Here is a 22,340-nt window from a genome sequence, read left to right as displayed (position 1 = left end):
TTTCTCTCCGCTGTTTCAATATATATCGCTGTCGTGTCCCGCACTTCCCGTTTGATACTTCCACTGAAATTCCCAATCAGCTCCGATGACTTTCTTGGGATCCATGAATGACGCGGTGACGCGCCGTGCGTAAAAGTTCTCCAAAGTCGATTAGGCGCGGAGCTTGGGCGCTCTCCTTCCCCTCGTTCGGCGAACTTGTCCCATCACTTGAGATGTACTTGGCTGCGAGTCGATGCCCCTCCTTCTTTTATGCGGGCGTGTATATGTTCCCGACCCAACCCAACCCCATTTCTTCCCCCTCCTCCCTTTCGCAAATGACTTCAAACTTTTCTGTTGTGTCAAGTTTGCGCCTCCTCTAATGGACGGACACCCAGGGTGACGTTTATTGAGTCGTCATTGTTTGATAGCTTTGTTTGGACCAAGATGTATCCACGGCGATTGGAAGACTTGTAAAGATGATAGGCGGCTGTGACTTATTGGATTTTTTTGAACACAGTTCCAAATGATTTTTTTTTCCTCCTGTGACATCCGAGTGCAGATTTGAGATGTGAGCGCAGCATGCTGGCAGTGACTCAGCTCACTTGTCAAGCGGCTGCGCTGGCTGGCTGGCTGGCTGGCTGGCTGGCTGGCTGGCTGGCCTGCCGGCTGGCTGGCTGGCTAGCTCGCCGCCTTGAATCTTCAAGCAATGCTTTGAACACAAACAGCGCAGCAACACAGACCAACAATTGAATGGTGTCAATGAAGAGGATATGCAACTGTGGGATGTTGCCCCTCACGCACCTGATGTGGCAGGCCATGGATGGATGGATGGATGGATGGATGGATGGATGGATGGATGGATGGATGGATGGATGGATGGATGGATGGATGGATGGATGGATGGATGGATGGATGGATGGATGGATGGATGGATGGATGGATGGATGGATGGATGGATGGATGGATGGATGGATGGATGGATGGATGGATGGATGGATGGATGGATGGATGGATGGATGGATGCGCTGTCCAAAACACTTTTGTTCCTGACTTGCAGCTTCTCACTGGGTTGGTTCTGTGCCATTTGAACTGTTGGAGGCGTGTCCAAGTTGTTGACTTTGACCCGGGTTTTGAGGAACGCTTTTGAGGGCCAACCCTTTTGCGATTTGCTCCAAATTGCAAACGGTTGGATTGTTTTTTTTTATGGCGGGCGGGCGGGCGCTATCGAAAGGATGCGGCGCTCTCATGTCGCGTCGCTTTCTCTCGTCCTCGGTATCGGGAATGAGTCTCCATCGCAAGTATGAAAGCCGGCTCGGTCTGTGTTGGCCGCAAAGCCTCGGTTAGTGAAACTTGAAAGGCAAATTGAATTGAGGCCTGTAAATGGTTTGAGAGACAGACGGGATTCGTTGCATGTAATTGGCGCAGCTCTCTGGCAAGCACGCACATCCGCACCGCAATAGTATTAGGCCGCTCGCTCGCTCGCTCGCTCGTGCCGTGACTCAGCCAGCCAGCAACGGTCCGGCCCGAACCCATGGTCGCTCCTGTCTTGCCGGTGAATGTTTTCTTTGTCCCGTTGTGTTGTTGGTTTTTGGCCAGACCGCATTGATGGACTTGCGGGTCAGTCGAGAGGTGAAAGCGGCGACGCGAGCAACTCCAGGCAGGAGCATCTCAAGGCACACATCTGGAAGGAGGCCGTGAGACCAGATATCCAAACGAGGCGCTAGTTGCTACGCGTGAGTCACCCACGTGCGAATCCCGCGCCCGCCGGCCACGACGATGACGAGGCCCGATCAGCAGGACGCGTGAATCAAAGGGCCATCGATGCATATTTTCCGGATGGCCCGTCGTCCGAGCTGAAGGCTCACGTGGGCTACAGAAAGACAAAAAGCACACATTTGGCATCTGAGCGAGGGAACTTGCTTATATGACGCCGACGTTGTTATCGGCCGACTTTATTTCTTGGCGCCTTGGCGTCCGTCCGTCGCTCGGCTCGTGAGATTCCGCGCAGGGGTCGGGCGGGTGCCGTTCCGCCGAAGCCACTTGGGCCTTTTCCTCCTTACGGTAAAGAAGCTCTTTGGAACCTCTTATGTCATTCCCCGGAGGAGACATTGATAGCGAGCGCATTACTATAAGCCACGGGAAGCGTCCCGCGGGACCTCTGCTCTGCATTTGGATGCCTTTTGAATGCGCCACGCTCGGCGTGCAGGGAAAACCAATCTACCTTTTGCATCAAATGCAACTTCATTCTCGCGTGAATTCCTTCCCAGGCGTCATGGCCGGACCCATGGGCGGGTCATAGCCCTTCTCAATGTCAAATCCTTCCACTCCTTTTCGTCCGGAATGGTCGGAAAGGCAAGCCGACGCGGCTAACGATGCACTTTAGGCGCTCGGCGACTCTTCTGAGGAAATTCTTGGCTGGGGAGCGGCGTTCTGCAGAAAAGCCCAATGGCTGCCATGAAAAGGCACTCAGCCGCTCGCTCGCTCGCCTGGCCGCACAAGCGGGCGGGCCGGCCGGCCGGCTGGGCCGGCTCGCTCGGGTTACACTTTGGCCATTATCCAAGGCGCTGTCCGTCCCATTTGGAGCCATTGCGACTCATCACAGTACTCGCGACCTTTGTTTTACACCAAATCTTTGGTGAGTGTGTCATTGTGTCATTGCGCAATGCGCATTGTGAAGTCTGATCACTTTCTTCTTGTCCTATTGGCGGCTACTTTGGCCTTCTTAATCTCGACATTCCATCCACAGTTAATGTAACGCAAAATAAGACGGCAAGCGGGCCAGGTTGGCTAAGACGTGCTGTGCTGTGCTGTGCTGTGCTGTGCTGTGCTGTGCTGTGCTGTGCTGTGCTGTGCTGTGCTGTAAAGCACAACACAAACAGCGGCAGTGTGGGGCTTTTTTTCACCAGCTTAGCGGCTGGCTGGCTTACATATTTTGCACAGATTACTTAACGGGTGACTCAAAAGTCGTGATTCCGGACAAAAGATGCCGTGCGCTAAGCGGCCCGCTCTCCGGCCGGCCGGCCGGGAGGGAGGGAGGATGGCGCGCGTGCGCCGGGGGGGTCCGATTTCCCGTGGCGTCGATAACCCGAGCCGGCGCGTCCAACGTCGTCATCGGTTCCTTTGCAAAAGCGTGAAAGCATCTACTCGCTACGTTGTCAGCGAGGTGACCTCGCCGACGTCATGGAGGCCATGGGCCTCCTCTCTCGGTCCACAACTTGTCCATTTGCGCCATTTTGGCTCTTTGTCCGGGAAAAGCGTTAAGGCCTTAGCCGCTTGGTGACGTTTGCGGTTTGCTGTTATTTTCTTTTGGCCATCTGGACGTCTTCAAATTGTCTTCAGTCATTTCATCACCCTTCTCTCTCTGGCTGGGAAAAAGATAGTTAAGAACAAGAATGGTTAAGAACAACAAGAAAGGAATGAAAAGTGAGGGGGGACCTCGTCTGCGTGCGTGCGTGCGTGCGTGCGTGTGCTGGCTGGCTGGCCGGCTGGGCGGCCGGCCGGCCGGCCAGCACAGAAAAAGCTAGTGCGTTCCTTTCCTGTTCAGATAAGAGCGGCCGTGATGTACGGCCCGTTTTATGCGCTCGGACGGAACGATGATTTATTCCAGTGGAATCAAGTCCAAGTCAGAGGAATGGAAGTACGTGTGTGTGTGCGTGCCAAGGGCAGGCGCAAATCAACAAACACGCCGTCCGTCTAGCAGCGGACACATATCAAATGATTTATCGGTCCTGGCGGCCGGCGTTGGTGGCCCGTCGCCAAGCGGGCCGGGAATCAAACCTCTTTGCAGTTTCCCCATCCGCTTTCCTGCTTCACGGGACTGGAAATTGCAGCGACGGGAAAATGAAGCTTTGAAGTAGCTTTCGCCAAGCCGTCGTCGCAGTTTGGGAAAAATGGCAAGAATCTTACCGAGCACTTTGTAATCCTTCCCGGAAGCATTGCTTTTGCCTTTTTTCGACAGGAAAGAAATAGCCTTGCCGGCCGGGTCCGCTCCGCGCTTAAGTCAACGCGGGCCCAACGGGCCGGGCTCTCGTGAAGAAGGCGAGGCAGAAGCAACAAAGCCGTAAAGAAGCCGAGCGTGGCGGGCGACGGCGGCCTGACGCTAGCCAGACGCGCGCTAGTGACGGATGGACGACAAGCGAGGAAGACCGAGGCTAAACAAAAGTGACGGCCAAAGCGCCGCTTTCCAGGCTTTCTTGACAAAGTGGGACAATCCGTCAGTGTGCACTCGGCCCGGTAAAGACACTCGCACTCTGTGAATCACATTTGGGCGAGGGGGGAACTTGAAAGAATGCGACCATCAAAGTGCGCCGTTGCCATCAACAAAATAGCAGCGCCGACGTTGGCAAACGACTTCATTCCATGTTGTCAGCAAGCGACCGACGCTGACCTTTCGGAGAGTGACCTCTCTCTTGGTGCAAACTTTCTGCACAGCCGCTCGCGTTGGAGTGCTGCCCTCTGCCTTTGGGAAAATGCAAGAACAACAGCGGGGTGGAAGTGGGGCTTGGATTTTGGAGGGAGGGTAGGAGGGAGCCAGACACCAGAAACTTCTTCTCTCCACGCCCTCTTGGCCCTTCTTCCTATCAGGTGTACTTTGAACAAGCCCGTGTTTGTCTCGGGCGGGGCAGCGAGGCAAGGCGAGCGCTGCTGCGGCGGCGCCGTGTGTCGCAAGAGACCAGCATTCGCTAACGTGCTCGGGCAAAGCATGGGATCGCGTGGAATCCCGGAGAGCCCGCAAAGCTGAAGAGGACCGAGACACTATGGAGAGCGGCAGCGAGACCTCCAAAATCCTGGAGAAGGGTCCGGACTACCTTCGCAAGCAAATGGACCTGGAGAGCGAGGCCAAAGGGCCCGCCGCCAGCGCCGTGGAGCGACTGGCCGCCAGCAGGCCCAAGTACGTGAAAAGCCAACAGGCGGTCAGCGCCACCGGCGAAGCGCTCGTCGAGCCGCCGCTCGTCGAGCCGCCGCTCGTCGAGGCGCCGTCCGACGACCGGAGCTCGGCGCCCCCCCGAGCCTCCCCGCAGAGCCGCTCCCCGACGCAGGTGCGGCGCTCCAGCTCCAAAAAGCGCCCTGACTCCATCCTGCTGTACAGGCAGAAATGCGAGCTGCTGAGGGCGGGCGGCGGCGGCGGCGGCCAGCGCAAACATCACATCACGCGCAAACTGCTTAGGAGCTCGGCCAGCAAACCCGTCAGCGTACCCGAGGCGGCCGAGAAGGAGCCCGACGAGGAGGAACTGGGCGCGCCTCGGCCTTCTGCCGGGGAACGCCGCTCGAGTACCAGGACCCCGACGCCCGAGAGAAGGCGGAGCGGAGCTCGCGCAGCGGCCCCAAAAGAGGCATGTGCTCATCTGCTGAGCGTTCCCGCCAGCGGCAGGGCCAAAGGGGTGGCTCGGTCCCGCTCGGACATCAGCTCCAGGTACTCCAAGAACTTTGCCGACTTTGACGCCTTCTTCAAGTACTGCGGCCTGGACGGGGAGGTGGTCGAGTCTCTGGGTAAGGAGAACTTCTCGGCGCGCTCGGACGAGACGGCCGTCAAGCTGCGCAGCGTCAGCGTGGCGGCGTCGGACGACGGCTTCTCCCGCGACGGCAGCGACGGCCTGCAGGAGGAGGTCCTGCACGAGAAGATCCGCCAGGGAACCTCGGTCATCGAGCGCAACGCGAGGATCATCAAGTGGCTGTACAGCTGCAAGAATGCCAAGGAGAGCGGCAAGAAGTTGAGAGACCTGGACTGAACTGAAACCGGCTCCCACCGGGGGCTTTCCCGGCTGACTTTGGGTGCACCCCCAGGACTGGACCGGACTGGGGATTGAGAACAAATTAGCCCAGGTAGTTTCACAGATGGACCTGCTTGGAGCTTGTGAAACTGCATAACATAATAACGTTAATGCGCACTGGATACCTTTCACAAGACTGACTGTCATCCCAGACAAGTCCTGTCCTGTCCTGTCCTGTAAGAGAGATTTCAAATGTACCACCCACAGGCTATTATTTGGTCCCTTCTTCTTTTTTTTCTATTGATTGTACTTCACTTTGCACAAATGAGAATTTTGCATTTTGCATTCCATCTTGAGCTTCTTTTTTCACGTTTTCTCCCATTTTGCCAGGTTTCATTTGGTTTCTAAACTCCTGCAGGTCATGTTGCTGTTGTTCCTATGATTGATGGAAGTGGAATTAAAAATTGGATTAAGATGGGTAAATGTTCAAGGCCCAAGTCGCAAATGTACGACCCCCCGCTGAACTCTGCACTTTTGCTAATATTAGCACTCTTGTGAGAATCATGGTGTCTTCATTGTTGTCAATAGTTTGCATTAGTACTAAATATGAGAATCCACCCCCCATTTTGGACAAAACAAAACAAAACATAACCGTAGTACATGTGCGACAACCGCTGTCACGTGTAGGGGCGAGAAAACAAAGGATTAGAAGGCGGGCAAGCAGAGATTGACAGCTCTGTCCGGCCAATCCGCAGCGGCGCTCCGAGTAGCAACCTAGCTAACTATGCGCGCTTCGACCAATCGGAGAGGAGGTGGGCGGAGCTGCACGCCAGCCTTCCGCATCTGTGTTGACTTCCGTCGTCAACATTACCAGCAGCAGAGGGAGAAGAGAAGAGAAGAGAAGAGAAGAGAAGAGAAGAGAAGAGAAGAGAAGAGAAGAGAAGAGAAGAGAAGAGAAGAGAAGAGAAGAGAAGAGAAGAGAAGAGAAGAGAAGAGAAGAGAAGAGAAGAGAAAGGTTAGTTGAAGTATCCTTTCTGCTTCAAAGCATAGCGTTGATGTAGGTTGGTGGTTAACTATCGTTAGAAAAGGCTTGTTTATTCAATGAAGGCGAATGTGTCGCTGGCAAATGTCATGTCTTCTTTTACCTTCTGTGTCGAGTTTGTGGTTTGAGAACGTCTGGTCACGTCACGCCACGCACGCACGTCACGTCACGCCACGTCACGCCACGCGTATTGTCTTGGTAACGCCATGAGTAGCATTTTGGCTTGTTGTGAACTAACGTTTGCCATCGTTGTCCAGCGCTTGCCTGCTCACTCTTGCACTCCCTCCCTCCGTCCCCCAGCGAACGAGGGAGGGAGGGAGGGAGGATGCCTTTCTTGGGCAAGGACTGGAGGTCACCAGGATGGAGCTGGACCAAAACGGAACACGGCTGGAAGAGGATCATCTTCTACGGCCACGACATGGACGACATCCACCGGGAGATTGAGTAAGAACGTCACAACATTGTTGACACTGGCCTGCAAAATCAAGTTTGTTGTAGCGTTTAGCCATGTTCAAATGCTGGTTCCAGAAAGCTGCGCTTGCGCTTTTTTTTTTGGTTTGTTTTTTTTGCTGCCTTTCCTCTCTTCTTGAAAAGCAGAATAGCGTCTGTCGGCCGGGGTGAACAAAGCAGTCACTGCGGCGTTCTGTCTGTCGTCCCACAGATTCCCCTGCGGTGACGGAGACGAGGAGTTTGCGCAAGGCGTTTGCCAGTTGGCCAGCTTGAAGAAGAGAAAGGACTTGTACAACCACAAGACCAAGTCTCAGTGTGAGTTTTCGCAAAGAGCACATTGGATTTGCCGCCAAGCGGCCGTCTGCCATGTTTTGCGCCTGTGCAGTTGTTTTCAGGGACAAGTGGATCTACGTGCAGAAAGACAGCACAAAAGAGGTCGGTGCCGCCATTTGACAGATTCCCTAACGCCCGCCGAAGGCACCCGAGTAACGTCGCTGTCGTTGCGCGCAGCGTCACGGCTATTGCACTCTGGGAGAGGCGCTGAACCGCCTGGACTTTTCCAGCGCCGTCCACGACTTAAGGAGGTTCAACTACGTGGCTAAGGTGAGCGAGCGAGCGAGCGGCCCAGCCTGGCACGTCCTTGATTGTGGCCCCTTCGTCCTTCTTTAGACTGCCTCTCTCCTTTCTGCCCCCCCTAGCTTTTCCAGCTGATAGCCAGATCCCAGCTGACCTGCCTGAGCGGGGCAGCCCAGAAGAACTACTTCAACATTTTGGAGAAGATCGTTCGAAAGGGTGAGAAGGTGGCGGCGGTTCCTGCTGCGGGCTCCGCTAAGCGTTTTGCTGCGCGGCGCCAGTGGTGGAGGAGCACTACAATCCGCGGCTGGTCAAGGAGCTGCTGCAGGACCTGAGCGCCGCGCTGCGCAAGCTGACGCTGCACGTGGGCCGATGCGTGCTGGTGGGCAACGTGGACGTCTGGCTCCGTCGACTAGACAACATTCTTAGGTGGCAGCGGCAGCTCGATGACTTGCACATCCCCAAGGTAGGCATACAAACGGGTCGGGTCGGGTCGGCTTGGGGTTATGAGCACATCTCATCGTGCGTCGTGTACTCGCGCGCAGCAAATGTGCTCGGGCGTGTCCTTCAGCGACCTGCCGCTGTACACGCACAACAAGATCCTGTACAACCTCTCGGACGCCTGCGACATCATCAACCTGGGACAGGCCACGCCCACGCTGCACGTGCTCAGCGAGGACCGCACGCTGTGGAAGCGGCTGTGCCATTTCCACTTCTCGGACAAGCCGGTGAGAGGCGCAAAGGACTTTGGGTGTTGCGCTCCTTCCCTTCGCTTGCCGCTGTTTTTCAACGGCGTCTCTTCCAGCACCTCTCTCGGCATTCGCTCCTCACCAAGAACGACGGCGGCGTCGACTGGAAGCTGATGTACTTCACCCTGCACAAGCGTTACCCCGTCAAGGAGCAGTACGGCGACACCTTGCACTTCTGCAGGCACTGCAGCGTCCTCTTCTGGAAGGTAACGAGGAAAGGCTCTTCTTTCTCTTGCCGTTTGTCGCCCTCTTGTGACCGCGGGGTGAAGTGCGTTTTTCCCGCTCCGACCGACCACCCGCTCGTTTTGACAGGACTGCGGCCACCCGTGCACGGCCAACGACCCCGACGGCTGCCTGCTGCCCATCTCGCCGCAACACTTCATCGACCTCTTTCGCTTCTAGACGAACCGCCCGGCCCCGCCCCGCCCCCCGCAGCGTCCCAAGCCGTGAGTGTACCAGATCCAAACCTTGTTTACCCTTTGGGCTCAGAACGAGGCGCGCTTGAATACGCGGAGACGGGAAACAATCCAAGCGCTGTGTGTAAATATCCATGTAGAAAGTGTCTTTTAGAGAGAGTTCATATTGACCCACGGCGGGCGAGGGGGGCGGCCATGTTTTGTGCTTCATAACGGAGCACCCGCGTCTGTTGACACTTATTTTGTCAGTCAAAGAGTTGTCAAAGGCAAATGTTATTTATGGCCGTCGTGGAACTTTTGTATCCGTCTTGCAATTTTTTTGTAATCTTTCTGCGTCTTTCTGGGGACCAGCGTGACTAAATGGATGGATGGATGGATGGATGGATGGATGGATGGATGGATGGATGGATGGATGGCCGCCCACCCATCTTCTTTCTTTATTAAAGAATTTATTATTCTGGCATTGGAAAGTGAAGAAGCGCTTGAATCTGCTGCTGCTGCTGCCAGCAAGATGAGCAAAACGGCCTCTTCCACTTGATTTTTCCTTTGATCAAATGAAACCAAACGAAAAAAAAGAAAAGTCAGTGTCAGATAGCCTTTCAAAAATCTGCTCTCTATTTTCTCTTTGTCTTTTTCTTCAAAAAGCAAATGTGATGCCTGTTTTCTATAAGCGTGCCATTCCTTTTGATTATGAAAGCCCTGGAAATGCTTGTGGGAACAAACAAAAGGAAGTTGCTCGATTGCTTCACAGCACTTGACATGCATGACACGAGAGCCAGCGCAGCGCGTACGGTACGTCGGCTTCCGTTTTCAACGGGCTGACTGTTCTACGACAAAGCTGGCGTCACAAAGCAAAGGAAAAAAATGCCAAATACGTGTTGGCGCGCGGCAACGACGAGGCACTCTAAAGGGGCCGCAAATCACCATTCCGCCTTCTTTGGCGCTCAAACTGAGAGAAGGTCTAGTCCAGGCCTTGCCAGGCGGCGTCCGACAGACTCTTCCTGGGCAACCTGCCCATTCCGGCCAGCCTGACTTTGGCGCGCGACGTCCACCTGACTTTGGCGCAGGCGGGGCTCCGAGAGGGCGAGCGTCCGTTTGGGGCGGCGCCGTGGTCCCGCGCTTGGGATGTCTCCCGCCCGTCCGTCTTTTTGGCGGGGGAGATGTGTCTCATGGTGGTCATGGTGACGCTTTCCCAGAAGCAAAGCGCTTTGTCGGGCTTCTCGCATTTCTCTTTCTTGTGACACCTGCAAAGAAACCATTGTCATCTTTGAAGATCCCATCAAAGCCTCAACCTTGTGGTGAGGTGAGCTGAGCCTTGTCTGAAAGTCTGCACGTTTACCCCGGGCGCTCCGCCAGCTTCTCTCCGGTCAGCAAAAAGTGTTTGTCGTCTTTGGAGGACAACATCTTCTTATCCTTCCTGTCTTTTTTGGACATCATCTTCACCTTGGCCTCCTGTCACAAGAAGACATTTACAGCCGTAACGTTTCCAACGCAAAAAAGTACATTTTGCCATTTCCTTTCATTTTGTTGTCTTTTTTCCAGGTGGCTCGAAGCAAGCACGCTTGACCTCTTTGAATCTTTTCCTGTCCTCCAAAGCATGTGACGCAAAACTACGGCACACCGAGTTCTTTCTCAAGCCTCGGTGGACTCGTAAATGGCGAGATTATGGAGCAATCTTGACGGACGCTCTTGCTTTGGTCTCCGCTTGGCTCTTATCAAAACATTGGGATGCCGCCGAGGCCGCCGCTTTTGTTTGCGTGTGAAGAAGGCAAAAAAAATCCAACCGTGCCTCGCAAAGGTCCGCTGAAGCCAAAGTTGCATGGCCTATTTTGGGCCTCCCTTCCTCCCTCTTTCTCAATGTCTGCAGCCCCTCAAAGAATGTTGCCTTTCCTTCCCTTCTCCAGCCCAACGTACAAACAAAGTCAACAGCGTCGCCTCCACCCGACCCAACATTGTGTGTGTGTGTGTGTGTGTGTGTGTGTGTGTGTGTGTGTGTGTGACACAGCATTTGAACAAGTGTTGGAATTCCAAATTGCGGTCGGTTTTGAGCGATTCCGAGTCAGCCTTTTAAGACAGCACGCGCAACGGAGCTAGATAAGCACGCGCTTGTGCTGATGTTAACTGATGGACATGTTTACAGATAAACACTGGCGCCGCACGGCTCTGCTTTAGCTCAGCTTCTCGGCATTTGACAAGAACGCCACGTGCGTGCGTGCTAGCAGGTCCACTGCTCGTGCTCCGTTAGCGCCTTCGTCCAGCCGTCGCAAAGCTACATTTTCATGTCGAGATGTTTCCGTGACGTTTGCTTTATAACCTGGAAAGATGTCGCAAAAGCTAAACTCGATGCTAACGCTCAAGCTGCCCGAAGGAATTCAATGGAATTTGTTGTTTACCTTGGATACGTGCGTGATGGCTTCCCCCTCTTCCTCTCCTTCCACGTCTTTGTCCTGAAATGCACACATGTGCCAGTTGAGACAATTGCACCCCCCCTAGGCAAACGTGTGTGTGTGTGTGTGTTGACTCCGTTAGAGCCCAAAGCAAGTGATAACCTTCGCAACACCGAGCGAGGGTCTCTGCTGATGACAAAGGTCCGTCCTGTTTGTTTTTGTCAAATCCACCGCAATGGCTTCAAAGTGGCTTATGCTGGAACATCTGCAGGAGAGCAAATGATGGATGGACATCCCGTAGGAGCTCTGTCTATCTGCCAATGTGGTCCAGTGTCACGTGGTGGAGGAGAAGCAAGAGTCATCCTTGTCTTCATGTTGATCTAGTGTGACCTCCCCGGCCCAGCCCCGCCCCGCCCCCTCCTTGGGAAAAGCTCCGACTTGTCCTTGTGACTGAGCCGAGGCCCGTGGGATTTATTCACCTCTCAGATCGGAGCGGGAGTCCAAATTCCCAAGGTAGAAGCACGGCGGAGAGGTCCGGCCTGAGAAAGGCACTAAAGGACCGTCCGAGGGTTCAGAGGTTCTATTGTGCAACCTTGGAATGTTTGGACAGACGGCCGAGATGCAAAATGTCCACGTCAGAGCCGTGGCGGAGGAGCCGCTCGTAAATACGGCAGGAAAAGTCAGTGGCATGAAACCAAATAAGATTAGATGGAATCCCAAAAGTGCTTGTGGGTTGAAGGTCATCAGCCCCCCCTCCCCTCCCCTCGCCATTTTCACCACACTTTGACATAAAGCAGCTGCTGCAGTTGCTCGCAAACTGCGGCTGACACGGAACCTTTTGGGGCACTCACTCACTCACTCACTCACTCACTCACTCACTCACTCACTCACTCACTCACGTCTTGTGATTCCACTTTGTTCATTGACTTGAATTTATCATTGAAAGGTGTCCTTAAGATAGTCCGCTGACTTGGAGCCATATTGAATCAACTTTAGAGAAAATTGTCAGCCCTGGAATGTCTTGAGCACTTAAGCAGAAAAAGTTGACAAGAGTCCAAAGAGCGAGTTACCTTGTAGCAGTGACGGAAGTGCCAAGACATGTCGTCGTCGTCGTCGTCCTCCTCCGGCGCCTCTTCCACCAACGCTTTGCTCTTGCTTCTCCGGAACATGGCTCCCTCCACTTGTTGGATCACAACAATATCACCGTGAGACCTCCCCAAACGTTCCGCCTCTGCGCTTGCATCCAGCTATTGTTCATTCACAAAGTTGAGTGCTGCTCCTTTGGCATGCGCTGGCTGGCTGGCTGGCTGGCTGGCTGGCTGGCTGGCTGGCTGGCTGGCTGGCTGGCTGGCTGGTTGGCTGGCTCTTTACATGAGCACCTGGGCTGGCTCCTCCTCCTCCTCCTCTCTCCCGCATCCCCCTCGCTCCCGCTGAAGCGCAGAGAGTTGCGGTCATGTGTTCGAGCAACAATGTAGCGCTTTCCCGTGACGTCGGGCACCTAGCTCTGCACGGACGGAGCTCTGTGCATTCTTGTGTTTTTTTCCCTTTTCTTTAACCATAGTTGACACGCAAGCGCTCAAGCGCAAACTTTGAACCCAATCGATGCCTTAATCGCTCAATCTGGGTGTTGACGGAAGGCCGGCCGGCCGGCCGGCCGGTGAGCTGGCCCCGCTGCCGCGCTGCCTCCCTGGTTCCGGTTAAGACGGCTCACCTGACTTTCAGTGGCCGTCGCCGCGTGCGCTTACAGTAAGTCGCTCAGGAATGCAGATGAAATCCAAGCGCCGGCCTTTAAGGAGACCTTTTTAGCTAAGCCAGAGCGCGTGTTCCGCGGCGGCCCGCATCTGGCTTTCACTTGCACGGGATGGCGTTGCGTTTGCACTGGCGGCATCTTTGCGCCTTCCTTCCTTCCTTCTCTGGTTTGTTTGTTTGTTTGTTCGTTCGTTGGATGCCGACAGTGGCGTCTTTGTTGAGAGGAACAAGAGCCTTCTCCTCACAATGGAGCCAGCCAGCCAGCCAGCCAGCCAGCCAGCCCTGTTTGCGGGCCTCACCTGAGCGAGAAGCCGACGGTCACAATGGGCAACAATGACTTTGACACTTTGCATTTGCCCGCGACTGCCACCATATATTTTGGATACATCCGAAAAAAAAGAAAGCTCTGATTTTTACATTCACTTTTACACACAAAAAAAAACATGACCACTTATCCTAGAATAAACACACATGTGACACACTTTCTGTAACTTCCACTAACAACCCAGACTAAACAAGGTTTCTGTTTTCCCCCTTCCGAACTCTTGACTTTGGAGGCATCCGATGAAACAACTTAGTCCAGCCACTGTGCATTTGCTGGGATTTCTTTCTGCTCCATTTTTCCCATTGGCAAGAAATCTAATGTTTGAAAACATTTCTTATTTTCCTTCCGAAAGCTCCCTCCGTGGCCCGTTTTTACATCTAGACGAAACGACGGCTAAGCACATATTTCTGCTGTTCCTTATCAGCCTTTAAACAAACAGATAAGTAGCGTCAACTGACCTTATCGGTATTTGCCACACAGCACAATGGGATCGGAAAACGGCAGCGACCGACCGACCCACCGACCGACCTTTCTGTGACCGTAATCACCGTGTCAAAATAGGCGCAGGCCAATGTGCCAATGTTGACGTTGGCAAAAAGAAAAGCATTTTGCGAGGGAATCTAGTTGGAAAATATTTGTCTTTGTTTTCGTCTCATTAGTGAGTAGAAGTGGCAACGTTTTGCCTCGGGGCAATGTCCCATCTGAGCCAGCAGATGATGCTGTGGTCAAAAGAAAAAAAAACAGGTTTACTTGCTTTTGATTTGTACACGGGTTCCTTTCAAGTGTTGGATCCATCCATTTTCTGAACTGTACAATATTCTCCCTTTTTTCAAACTAAATTCCTAATATTCCCAGAATAGAGGATTTTTTTTTGTAGGACTATTTCCCAAATCTTTGGTTTTGAAATAGGACATTCAATTTGAATTCTTTTTTCAACATCACATCTCCATTTCAGGATAAGTGACCTCTAACCTGCCGCACGTAAGCGGATGTTTGCTAAGAGGATCTGGCCGGCCTCCTCCCCGGCTAATCTCGTCCCAAAGCGTTGATTGACACGCCTGGTCACCGCTACGTTCCTACGCTAACCAAAACACAAAAGACTTTGTGCTCAGCTTCTTTGACGTGGGCGACTTTTCACTCAGATATCGCCCGGTTCAGGTCACCACTCAAGACGATAGCAGTCGCCCGTCGTCGTCGACTAATCTCATTCGGCGTGTCAAAGTGATATGTGCGATCATACATTTTGCTTTTGTGGCCCACTGAATCTAATCGGATGATGTTTCTGTTAGCTACTTGAAATTGTTGTCATCTAAAGTTTCCATCTAGCCAGCAAATTGGGTGGCAGTCGCCATCCATCGACCTCGTCCGTCCGTCCCTCTTGTTCATCTGAAGAGACGAGCGGCAGGCTTGCAGTGCAGCGTCAGCTGGCGAGAGCTGTAGCCGGACACGCTCACCCCCATCAATCCCAGCAGGAACGCCAGCCGGGGCATCGCCGGACCCTCCCGGCTCTGCAGGACTGCCTGGGTCTGAAAGAAAGTGATGACGGCTGAGTTTTGCTTGACAAATTTCACTCGTGTTTTCTTTGGAATGGCAGTCAATTTAATAAACGGTCTGGACTCAACATTGGGTCCCTCCCAAAAAAAGGTTAAAATGCCAATTTCCACTGATCCACGTCTGGTAGGTCACGCACACGCACCTGGAGGTATCGAATGTATCCCGGGGTCAGTCGAGGGATGCGGAAGAAAAACATGCCTGCGCTCGTCCTCGACTCCTTCAAACGGGCAAAAGTGTTCTCCAGGGCCCTCAGGTTCAGTTTGTGTGTGTCCAAAAGGCACACTCGCCTCACCTCGCCTCGCCTCCTTGTCTCACATTTGGACTGAAGTCACTCACCTGGACGGCTCAGGTCGTCCAGATATATACAGCGCCATTGCGTAAGTTGTTCACATGCGTGGCACCGATGAACGATTCGTGTGTGCAACGGTGTCAGCGGAGGATTAGGCCGGCCTCTGGAGATGTGCTGGATTTAACGCACATGGGAGAGGTGGTCCAAAAAAGACACTAAATTACACAATCAGCACAGAGTGATGTACACATGGAGCCCGGCTATACACTAGTAATAATGGTCTGGAAACATTACATAACAATACTCACAAGCATAGACTATTTATTTCTCTTCTGCAAAAAGCCACTGATGCCACTGCAGTTTAATGATGATTGATGATGTTTATCCTCATTTCATGCAGTTTAATGATGAGCGAAAACCAACTCTGTTTATCCTCATTTCAGTATTATACTGCCCCCCGGTGGCCAAAGCGTGTACGTTGGAAAGCGCAGCAGCAGCAGCTGGAAGATGCTCAAGGCTGTTCAAATCATTTCAAATCTTTTTCTCGGCGGACTGTCCTGTCCTGTCGTAACAATGAAAAGAGTTCCAGTGTTTTGAGGGACGCTTTAGGATTGCCCGATTTGGCCATTGCCAAATAAGGATTAGTGCAATCCAGAACACAATGCACTTGAGCGCTAATCGCTTAGTGACAAGACAACGCGGAGTTCAAACTTCAATTCGTAAGCGTTATTCTTAGGGGGAAGAAAAGCCACGTGTCTTTTACACCGTAATGGGAATGTTCACATTTTGTGTCAAGTGTTTTATAGTTTTCTAAATTCAACGAAATGACTCCACGAACATATGAACTCTTTTACCAGGAAAAGGTGACAACATTCTTTTACATTATATTTACAGATTGTAGAAACGTGTATGACAATTCCTTCATTAAAAAAAAAACCTTTTTTTTAATAGAGGATTTAAAGGGAATTTGAGGGAGGAATATAAAATGGATGGTTTTGAAAGACAATGAACGTTGTGGCCAATTTGGTTTTTCAAACAGGCAGCGTTGGCGGTTGCTTCTGCTACGACGTCATCATTTGGCGACCAAAGGACCCCATTGGCAAGCGAACGAAACAACAACAGGAAAGCTACCTTGGCTATCCATGTGAAACGCCGCCGAGCGATTGTTACAGTAACTATCCCGAGCGCGCTACATTTGTTCAACGGGTCGTTGAAGCCCGCACCGAGCTGACGTTCTTTCGCTGAGAAAGTGACGCGGAATCGGTCAAAGTTAGCCGTCTGTCAATGCTAATGTATGTTGCTAACAGCTCAAGTTACGCACTTTGGTTTGACGGTAAATCGAAAAGCGCGCCTCGCTCGCTCGCAGAAATATGTTGGATTTGATGACTTTTTAAGCCAGGGGTGTCCAAACTTTTTTCAAGGAGGGACAGATTTAGTAACGTGAAGGGGCCAAACGCGCCGTGTTCGCTTGTCTTCCGGGTTTGTGTGGCGGGCTCCATCTAGTGTTGAAACTGAGAAGTGAGCTCAAGCTTCTTGTGCGGGCCATATTCAATTATGTTTTCAGAATTTGCTGCGGGCCAATAAAAACTGGTGGCCCTGTTTTAAGCCATCGATCAGTGTGGTGAGAGAGATAAACGACGCGCTCTGGCTTGTTCTTGTTAGCATGTCTAGCTCTGTCTCAACTGTGCAGGCTCCTGCCTTTCTTCAAGATTCAAGAGTTTTTATTCGCCATGTTTGAGCGTGCCAAACAAGGAATTTGACTTGATGATTTCTTTGACACGGCACTGCACTGACGCTCGCTCCGTGCTTGTTGCTTGCTGGCCGGAGCTTCCAGACAGCCATTAGCCAGACAGAAATCATCCTAATGATCATAATAATTGAGTGCCAACTGGCCCGTAATTGTCCATCGAGCAAATTGCATGGCCGTATTGTTGGACCACGGATTTCGCCTCCTTTGAGCTGGATCTTTCTCCTTGTTCTGCAGCAGCCACGATGAAGAGAAGAGTCGAGGCCGCTGCCGCTCCCGGCTTGGCTGCGAAGAAGCGCGCTGACCCCAGCAGCTCTGATGAAGAGTCCAGATTGTCCAGACAAGGTCGGCTCATGCTACTCGCCCATCTAACGGCGGCAGAGGTTATGTTACTTGCGTCAATTGCTTTCCTTTCCAGACTCCAGCCAGAATGATTCTCTCAGCGACCAAGAAGAGCCCCGAGCGGGATTCTCCATGCCGTCCGTATCGGCGCACGCCGGGGACGCGGACTCGCCCCCGCAGGACTCCAAGTTCTCCATGTACAACAGCGTGTCCCAGAAGCTCATGGTAATATTTTAGTGTGCAAGAGCTGTGCAAGAACTGCAATGTGCCTTGGTGAGAAATGTTGCACTGCTTTCCGAAACGAGTGCATCGTTCAAAGCGAGCAAGTGCTCCTCGATGCAAAAAGGAGACTTTGAGTCTGACCCAAGTTGTTGTTCGGCAGGCCAAGATGGGCTTCCGCCAGGGCGAGGGCCTGGGCAAATTCGGCCAGGGCCGTAAGGAGATTGTGGAGGTGTCCAATCAGCGGGGGAGGCGCGGTCTCGGCCTAACGCTGCGGGGCTTCCAGGGGGAGCTCAATGTGGACTGGCGGGATGAACCCGAGGTAGCGCGCCACCACTTGAAGCCTTTGGTGACGGGGTGAAGTCGCCCACGCCGGCCCACGCTTTTTGTCTTCGCATCTAGCCCGACGCCACGGAGAAAGTGGACTGGTTCCCCGAATGCACCACGGAAATTCCCGATGCGGATGAGTTGAGGGACTGGATGGCGGTGGGACCGGTAAGTACCCGGGGAAACCTTTCTGGAGTGGACCCATCCTTATTCCTCCATTTGTGTTCCTTGCAGAAAAAAATGAAGATTGAAGACGAGACCCAGTTTTGCAGCGAAGACCTCTTGCACACGCTTCTCAGGTGCAAGGTGAGGCTGAAGGGGGGCGGGGCGGGGCGGCCTTTCCATCATCCAGAGCAAACATTCCGACCCATTATGGTTGCAGACGGTGTTTGACGATCTGGAGGGCGAGGAGATGAGGAGAGCGCGCACTCGCTCCAACCCCTACGAGACCATCCGGGGAGGCGTCTTCCTCAACAGGTGCGTGCCCAGTGCGCCTTTTGCAGGCTGCCGTCCCTCACGCTGACGCTTTGGCGCATTTAGAGCGGCTATGAAAATGGCCAACATCGACTACTGCTTCGAGCACATGTTCACCGACCCGAAAGGTCCCGACGGGGTGAGTGCGGCGCGCCCGCCCGGGCCACGTCTCGACGGCGTGACGCTGACACCTGTCGCTCCTGGCGTAGAAGTCTCTGACCCACGACAACGGCAACGAGCTTCTGTACTTTGGCGACGTGTGCGCCGGGCCCGGCGGCTTTTCCGAGTACGTCCTGTGGAGGAGACGCTGGCACGCCAAAGGCTTCGGCATGACGCTGAAGGGGCCCTGCGACTTCAAACTGGAAGACTTCTACGCCGCGCCCAGCGAGCTCTTTGAGCCCTACTATGGTAGGACGCTAGCGAGTGCGTCTAAAACGGTTCCACCCAAAAGGAGCTCCGGCCGGCCCTTTTGGAAATGTGGCACGCGGCCTTGATTTCTCTGCCGTCGACGTGTCCCAGGTGAAGGCGGCGTGGACGGCGACGGCGACATCACCCGGCCGGAGAACGTGACGGCCTTCCGCAACTTTGTGCTGGACAGCACCGAGGGGCGGGGCCTGCATTTCCTCATGGCGGACGGGGTGAGTGACCGACGTGGGCGCCAGTGTTGGCTCGGTCGGTCTGAAGCGTGCGTGCTCTTGTGTCGTCTTTGCCACGCCCGCCAGGGATTCTCTGTGGAAGGCCAGGAGAACCTCCAGGAGATCCTGAGCAAACAGCTGCTCCTCTGCCAGTTCCTCACCGCTCTCTCTACACTCAGGACAGGTAGGCGGGCCCGCTTTGTTGAGCCATGGCCATTGAGGCCCCGCCGCTCCACGTTGTTTCAACTCGTTTTGAAATGAAACTTTGAAACTTTCTTTCTCTCTCTTCGAGGCGGCCATTTTGTCTGCAAGACCTTTGACCTCTTCACGCCTTTCAGCGTAGGCTTGGTCTACCTCCTGTACCTCTGCTTTGACCGAATCACGCTCTTCAAACCCGTGACCAGTCGGCCCGCTAACTCTGAGAGGTACGGTATCGGCATGGGGGGGGTTCAGATGGTAAACGTCACGACACCCCATGGGGCACGACCGGCCGGGGGTTCTGTCGCGCCAGGTACGTGGTGTGCCGAGGTCTGAAGCCCGGCTCGGAGGCCGTCAGGGAGTACCTGTTCCGGGTCAACCTGAAACTCAAGCAGCTGCGCGACCCCGAGCTGGACGTGACCGACGTGGTTCCCCTCGCCATCGTCGCGGAGGACGCCGACTTCTTCCGCTTCATGGTCAACTCCAACGAGAGGTGCCAGTCCGCACCCATCTCATCCTTTGTTGGCTTCACATCTTTTGTCGAGTGCGACCTGACTGAAGCGGTGCGCTCTAATGTGTCTCGCCAGCCTGTGCGCCGTCCAGATCAAAGCCCTGGCCAAGATCCACGCCTTCGTTTTGGACCCGTGAGTAGATTTGCCGGCGTTGGCTGGCGGCCGGTCGGCTGGCATCTGAGCGTGTCGCCACCCGCAGGGCGCTGGCCGAGTCCCGGCAAGCCGACCTCCGCAAGCAGTGTCTCAAGTTGTGGGGGGTGAGTGGGCCGCCCGCTCCGAGTCTCCCGCCTTCCGCTCCGAGTCTCCCGCCTTCACGCCTTCCGCTTGCTCGCTCGCTCGCAGGTGCCCGACAAGGCCAGGGTGACGCCGGCCTCCTCGGATGCCAGGACCAAATTCTACCAACTGATCAAGGTCTGTGAAGGCGGCGGCGGCGACGGCGTCATCTCAAAGTTCCCAGTCTTGCCTTGCGTTAAAACGTGGCTCGTGCTCCAGAACCCCGACGCGGAGTCCTTCTGTAGCAGCCCGACGGCGCTCAACCCGGCCACGCTCAAGAAGCTGCGCCAGGTCCTGGACCACCGTTGCATCGTGGGAGGCGGCGAGCAGATCTTCCTTCTGGCGCTGGGCGTGAGTGGCAATCCCAATCCGTTTGACGGCACGCACCAAGGTGGAAATATTTGAGGCAAAGGCGCCTGCCTCCGCCCGCCCCCGCAGAAGTCCCAGATCTACACGTGGGACGGGAAGATGCCTTTGCGCTGGAGGAAGCTTGAGAACTTCAAGCTGGAGCTCCCCAGAGATACTCTGCTGAGCGCCGAGATCGTGCAGGAGCTGAAGGGCGAGGTCGGCGAAGTCGGCGCGGCCGCGCTTGGTGGCGCGTCGTAAACGCGCGTGCGTCTCCCTTCGCAGGGCAAAGCGCAGCGGCGAATCAACGCCGTGCACGTGATGGACGCGCTGGTCCTCAACGGCACCGACGTCCGAGATCAGCACTTCAACAGACGGTGGGAAGAGCGAGGAAGCGCCTGCTTACGAACTGGCTTTTCCACGCCTTTTGATGGGAAGCCCTGTGCGCAGGATCGAGATGGCCGAAAAGTTTGTGAAGGCGGTGGCCAAGCCCAGCAGACCTGACATGAACCCCATCAGGTAGCTAGCACCTGCATTTGCATTCATATTCTTGCCAAAGGGAGACGCGGCCGGCCGGCCGGCCGGCCGGGCCACTTTGAACGGCCGTGGCGTCCCATCGCTCCCTCCGTGGATGATTGTCCATCGGCTGCCTCCAAACAGGGTCAAGGAGGTCTACAGGCTGGAGGAAATGGAGAGGATTTTTGTCCGGTACGTTGGCGGCGGCATGACTCTTTGACCTCAAAAGGCAGCGCGTGTGTGTGGGTGTGCATTCATTGTCCAATGCCTCAGGCTGGAAATGAAGGTGACCAAGAGTTCGGGCGGGGTCCCGCGTCTGTCTTACACGGGCCGAGACGACCGCCACTTCCTTCCCACCGGGCTCTACGTCATCAAGACCACCAACGGTAACACGTCTCCACACCATTATTTGTCCGGGCTCTGATTCATCATCCTCTGCCGCCGCCGCCGCCGCCTGCGTCTAGAGCCGTGGACGATGGCCTCCAGCAAAATTACAAACAGGAAGTTCTTCTTTAACAAGATCACCAATAAGTCCAGCTACGACACGCCGGGCGACGCCGCCTCGCCCTTCCGGTACGTCGGCCGCCGTCGTGACTTTTCCGCAGCCAACTTGTTATTTGTCTGTTTTGCTTCAGCGTGTGCCACGCCGGGCGTCTCTTCTGGGCCTGGGAGGACGGCGTCATTGTGCACGACTCTCAGACGCGCGTGGACCCCGACAAGCTGTCCAAAGACGACGTGCTGGCCTTTGTTCAACACAACCGCCAGCGATGACGCGCTGGAGCGGCCATCTCGCTTGCTCGCCCGCCCGCCAAGGCCGTGTGTCCCTCTTCCTCAAGCAGCTCTTTCTTTCAGTTCACATTAAGCGCACGATGAATGTCGGTGGCTCAAAGAACTGTGTTGTCGTTCCTTCCTTCCTTCCTTCCTTCCTTCCTTCCTTCCTTCCTTCCTTCCTTCCTTCCTTCCTTCCCTGCTTTGCGACTGTCAACACTTTGAAGAGCTGCTGCTTGTTGGGCTGTGGTCATATTTGGGCTCTTTGTATACGACGCGTGTGAAAAAGCGGCTCGCTGACTCCTAATGCCGCTATTGTCCATTTTTGCGCCTTTTCATCCGTCAGAGTCGGGTCAAAGTTGTGTATTTTAGCCTGCCCAAACTTAGGGACATTGGAAATGACTTTTACAAACCGTACTCCAGGGCAGAAAAACCACCGGTGATTTGATTTTCATTTTAATATTAAAAATGCCAGAATGGATCTTCCTACCGCTTGGTTTCTTCTATGGAAAGAGGAAGTAAAGAACTGACGACGGCTTTTCAATGTTGGCGCAAAGGGCCTCGGTGATGGCGGCGGCATCTGCCCTCAAGGTCCAGTCATCCGTTTTCCCTTCACCAGGACGTTGGATGTACCTTGAGGTGCCCGACTGCTTGTCAATCACAAAGGCATCATGCCATTCCCCCCCCCAGCCGCCAAGCCTGTTCAGAACGTAAGTTGAGGGCCAATCTCCTTTGTTGTGAAATGCCAATTTGCACAGCA

General features: G+C 54.2%; 4 protein-coding genes across 11 annotated transcripts; 3 read left to right on the top strand and 1 right to left on the bottom strand.

Moving 5' to 3' along the window:
• Positions 1 to 175: 175 nt before the first annotated feature.
• On the top strand, positions 176 to 6,704 carry fam110c (family with sequence similarity 110 member C). The gene has a single exon (XM_061269753.1). It carries the CDS (start codon positions 4,737 to 4,739, stop codon positions 5,706 to 5,708), a length of 972 nt encoding a protein of 323 aa, XP_061125737.1. The 5' UTR covers positions 176 to 4,736; the 3' UTR covers positions 5,709 to 6,704.
• fbxo25 (F-box protein 25) lies at positions 6,548 to 15,002 on the top strand. 6 transcript variants are annotated; one of them, XM_061269748.1, is made up of 11 exons: positions 6,548 to 6,705; positions 6,990 to 7,176; positions 7,394 to 7,497; positions 7,568 to 7,617; positions 7,693 to 7,785; positions 7,881 to 7,974; positions 8,037 to 8,221; positions 8,301 to 8,483; positions 8,561 to 8,710; positions 8,817 to 8,950; positions 14,708 to 15,002. In XM_061269748.1, the coding sequence occupies exons 2-10, from the start codon at positions 7,058 to 7,060 to the stop codon at positions 8,904 to 8,906; spliced, it is 1,068 nt and encodes a 355-aa protein (XP_061125732.1). In that variant the 5' UTR covers positions 6,548 to 6,705; positions 6,990 to 7,057; the 3' UTR covers positions 8,907 to 8,950; positions 14,708 to 15,002. The 6 variants fall into 6 exon arrangements, with proteins under 6 accessions (XP_061125732.1, XP_061125733.1, XP_061125734.1 ...); XM_061269749.1 differs by having other exon boundaries at positions 14,697 to 15,002; XM_061269750.1 differs by lacking the exon at positions 14,708 to 15,002 and adding an exon at positions 10,463 to 10,627.
• si:ch211-225h24.2 (uncharacterized protein LOC564539 homolog) lies at positions 9,515 to 12,515 on the bottom strand. Of its 2 annotated transcripts, none has more exons than XM_061269760.1 (4): positions 12,378 to 12,515; positions 11,314 to 11,367; positions 10,260 to 10,372; positions 9,515 to 10,164 (listed from the first exon to the last, which is right to left on the bottom strand). In XM_061269760.1, exons 1-4 carry the CDS (start codon positions 12,474 to 12,476, stop codon positions 9,882 to 9,884), a joined length of 549 nt encoding a protein of 182 aa, XP_061125744.1. In that variant the 5' UTR covers positions 12,477 to 12,515; the 3' UTR covers positions 9,515 to 9,881. The 2 variants fall into 2 exon arrangements, with proteins under 2 accessions (XP_061125744.1, XP_061125743.1); XM_061269759.1 differs by lacking the exon at positions 12,378 to 12,515 and adding an exon at positions 11,470 to 11,603.
• A 1,212-nt stretch (positions 15,003 to 16,214) lies between the features above and the next one.
• On the top strand, positions 16,215 to 22,069 carry cmtr1 (cap methyltransferase 1). Of its 2 annotated transcripts, none has more exons than XM_061269733.1 (24): positions 16,215 to 16,395; positions 17,209 to 17,316; positions 17,390 to 17,538; positions 17,696 to 17,854; positions 17,935 to 18,027; positions 18,094 to 18,165; positions 18,242 to 18,336; positions 18,400 to 18,472; positions 18,543 to 18,741; positions 18,853 to 18,971; positions 19,056 to 19,152; positions 19,261 to 19,393; positions 19,480 to 19,659; positions 19,754 to 19,810; positions 19,878 to 19,935; positions 20,021 to 20,089; positions 20,171 to 20,302; positions 20,390 to 20,515; positions 20,582 to 20,673; positions 20,747 to 20,815; positions 20,957 to 21,004; positions 21,086 to 21,198; positions 21,277 to 21,385; positions 21,448 to 22,069. In XM_061269733.1, exons 1-24 carry the CDS (start codon positions 16,230 to 16,232, stop codon positions 21,581 to 21,583), a joined length of 2,652 nt encoding a protein of 883 aa, XP_061125717.1. In that variant the 5' UTR covers positions 16,215 to 16,229; the 3' UTR covers positions 21,584 to 22,069. The 2 variants fall into 2 exon arrangements, with proteins under 2 accessions (XP_061125717.1, XP_061125719.1); XM_061269735.1 differs by having other exon boundaries at positions 16,303 to 16,516.
• Positions 22,070 to 22,340: the final 271 nt, after the last annotated feature.

This window comes from Syngnathus typhle, linkage group LG22, assembly GCF_033458585.1.
Source record: "Syngnathus typhle isolate RoL2023-S1 ecotype Sweden linkage group LG22, RoL_Styp_1.0, whole genome shotgun sequence".
NCBI lineage: Eukaryota > Metazoa > Chordata > Actinopteri > Syngnathiformes > Syngnathidae > Syngnathus > Syngnathus typhle.
This window is presented reverse-complemented; position numbering and strand designations above follow the sequence as displayed.

What these genes read in the sequence shown, in the direction of transcription:
- si:ch211-225h24.2 (XM_061269759.1), bottom strand. Translation starts at nt 11,601, where the DNA reads ATGTCCATCCATCATTTGCTCTCCTGCAGATGTTCCAGCATAAGCCAC. An exon ending in CCTCGCTCGGTGTTGCGAAG is followed by an intron (nt 11,368 to 11,469) that starts GTTATCACTTGC and finishes TGTGCATTTCAG; the next exon opens with GACAAAGACGTGGAAGGAGA. An exon ending in AAGCTGGCGGAGCGCCCGGG is followed by an intron (nt 10,165 to 10,259) that starts GTAAACGTGCAG and finishes GTTTCTTTGCAG; the next exon opens with GTGTCACAAGAAAGAGAAAT.
- fam110c (XM_061269753.1), top strand. Translation starts at nt 4,737, where the DNA reads ATGGAGAGCGGCAGCGAGACCTCCAAAATCCTGGAGAAGGGTCCGGAC.
- cmtr1 (XM_061269733.1), top strand. Translation starts at nt 16,230, where the DNA reads ATGAACGTTGTGGCCAATTTGGTTTTTCAAACAGGCAGCGTTGGCGGT. An exon ending in TCTCTCTACACTCAGGACAG is followed by an intron (nt 19,153 to 19,260) that starts GTAGGCGGGCCC and finishes TCTCTCTTCGAG; the next exon opens with GCGGCCATTTTGTCTGCAAG. An exon ending in AGTGTCTCAAGTTGTGGGGG is followed by an intron (nt 19,936 to 20,020) that starts GTGAGTGGGCCG and finishes GCTCGCTCGCAG; the next exon opens with GTGCCCGACAAGGCCAGGGT.
- fbxo25 (XM_061269748.1), top strand. Translation starts at nt 7,058, where the DNA reads ATGCCTTTCTTGGGCAAGGACTGGAGGTCACCAGGATGGAGCTGGACC. An exon ending in GGTTCAACTACGTGGCTAAG is followed by an intron (nt 7,786 to 7,880) that starts GTGAGCGAGCGA and finishes TGCCCCCCCTAG; the next exon opens with CTTTTCCAGCTGATAGCCAG. An exon ending in ATGACTTGCACATCCCCAAG is followed by an intron (nt 8,222 to 8,300) that starts GTAGGCATACAA and finishes ACTCGCGCGCAG; the next exon opens with CAAATGTGCTCGGGCGTGTC.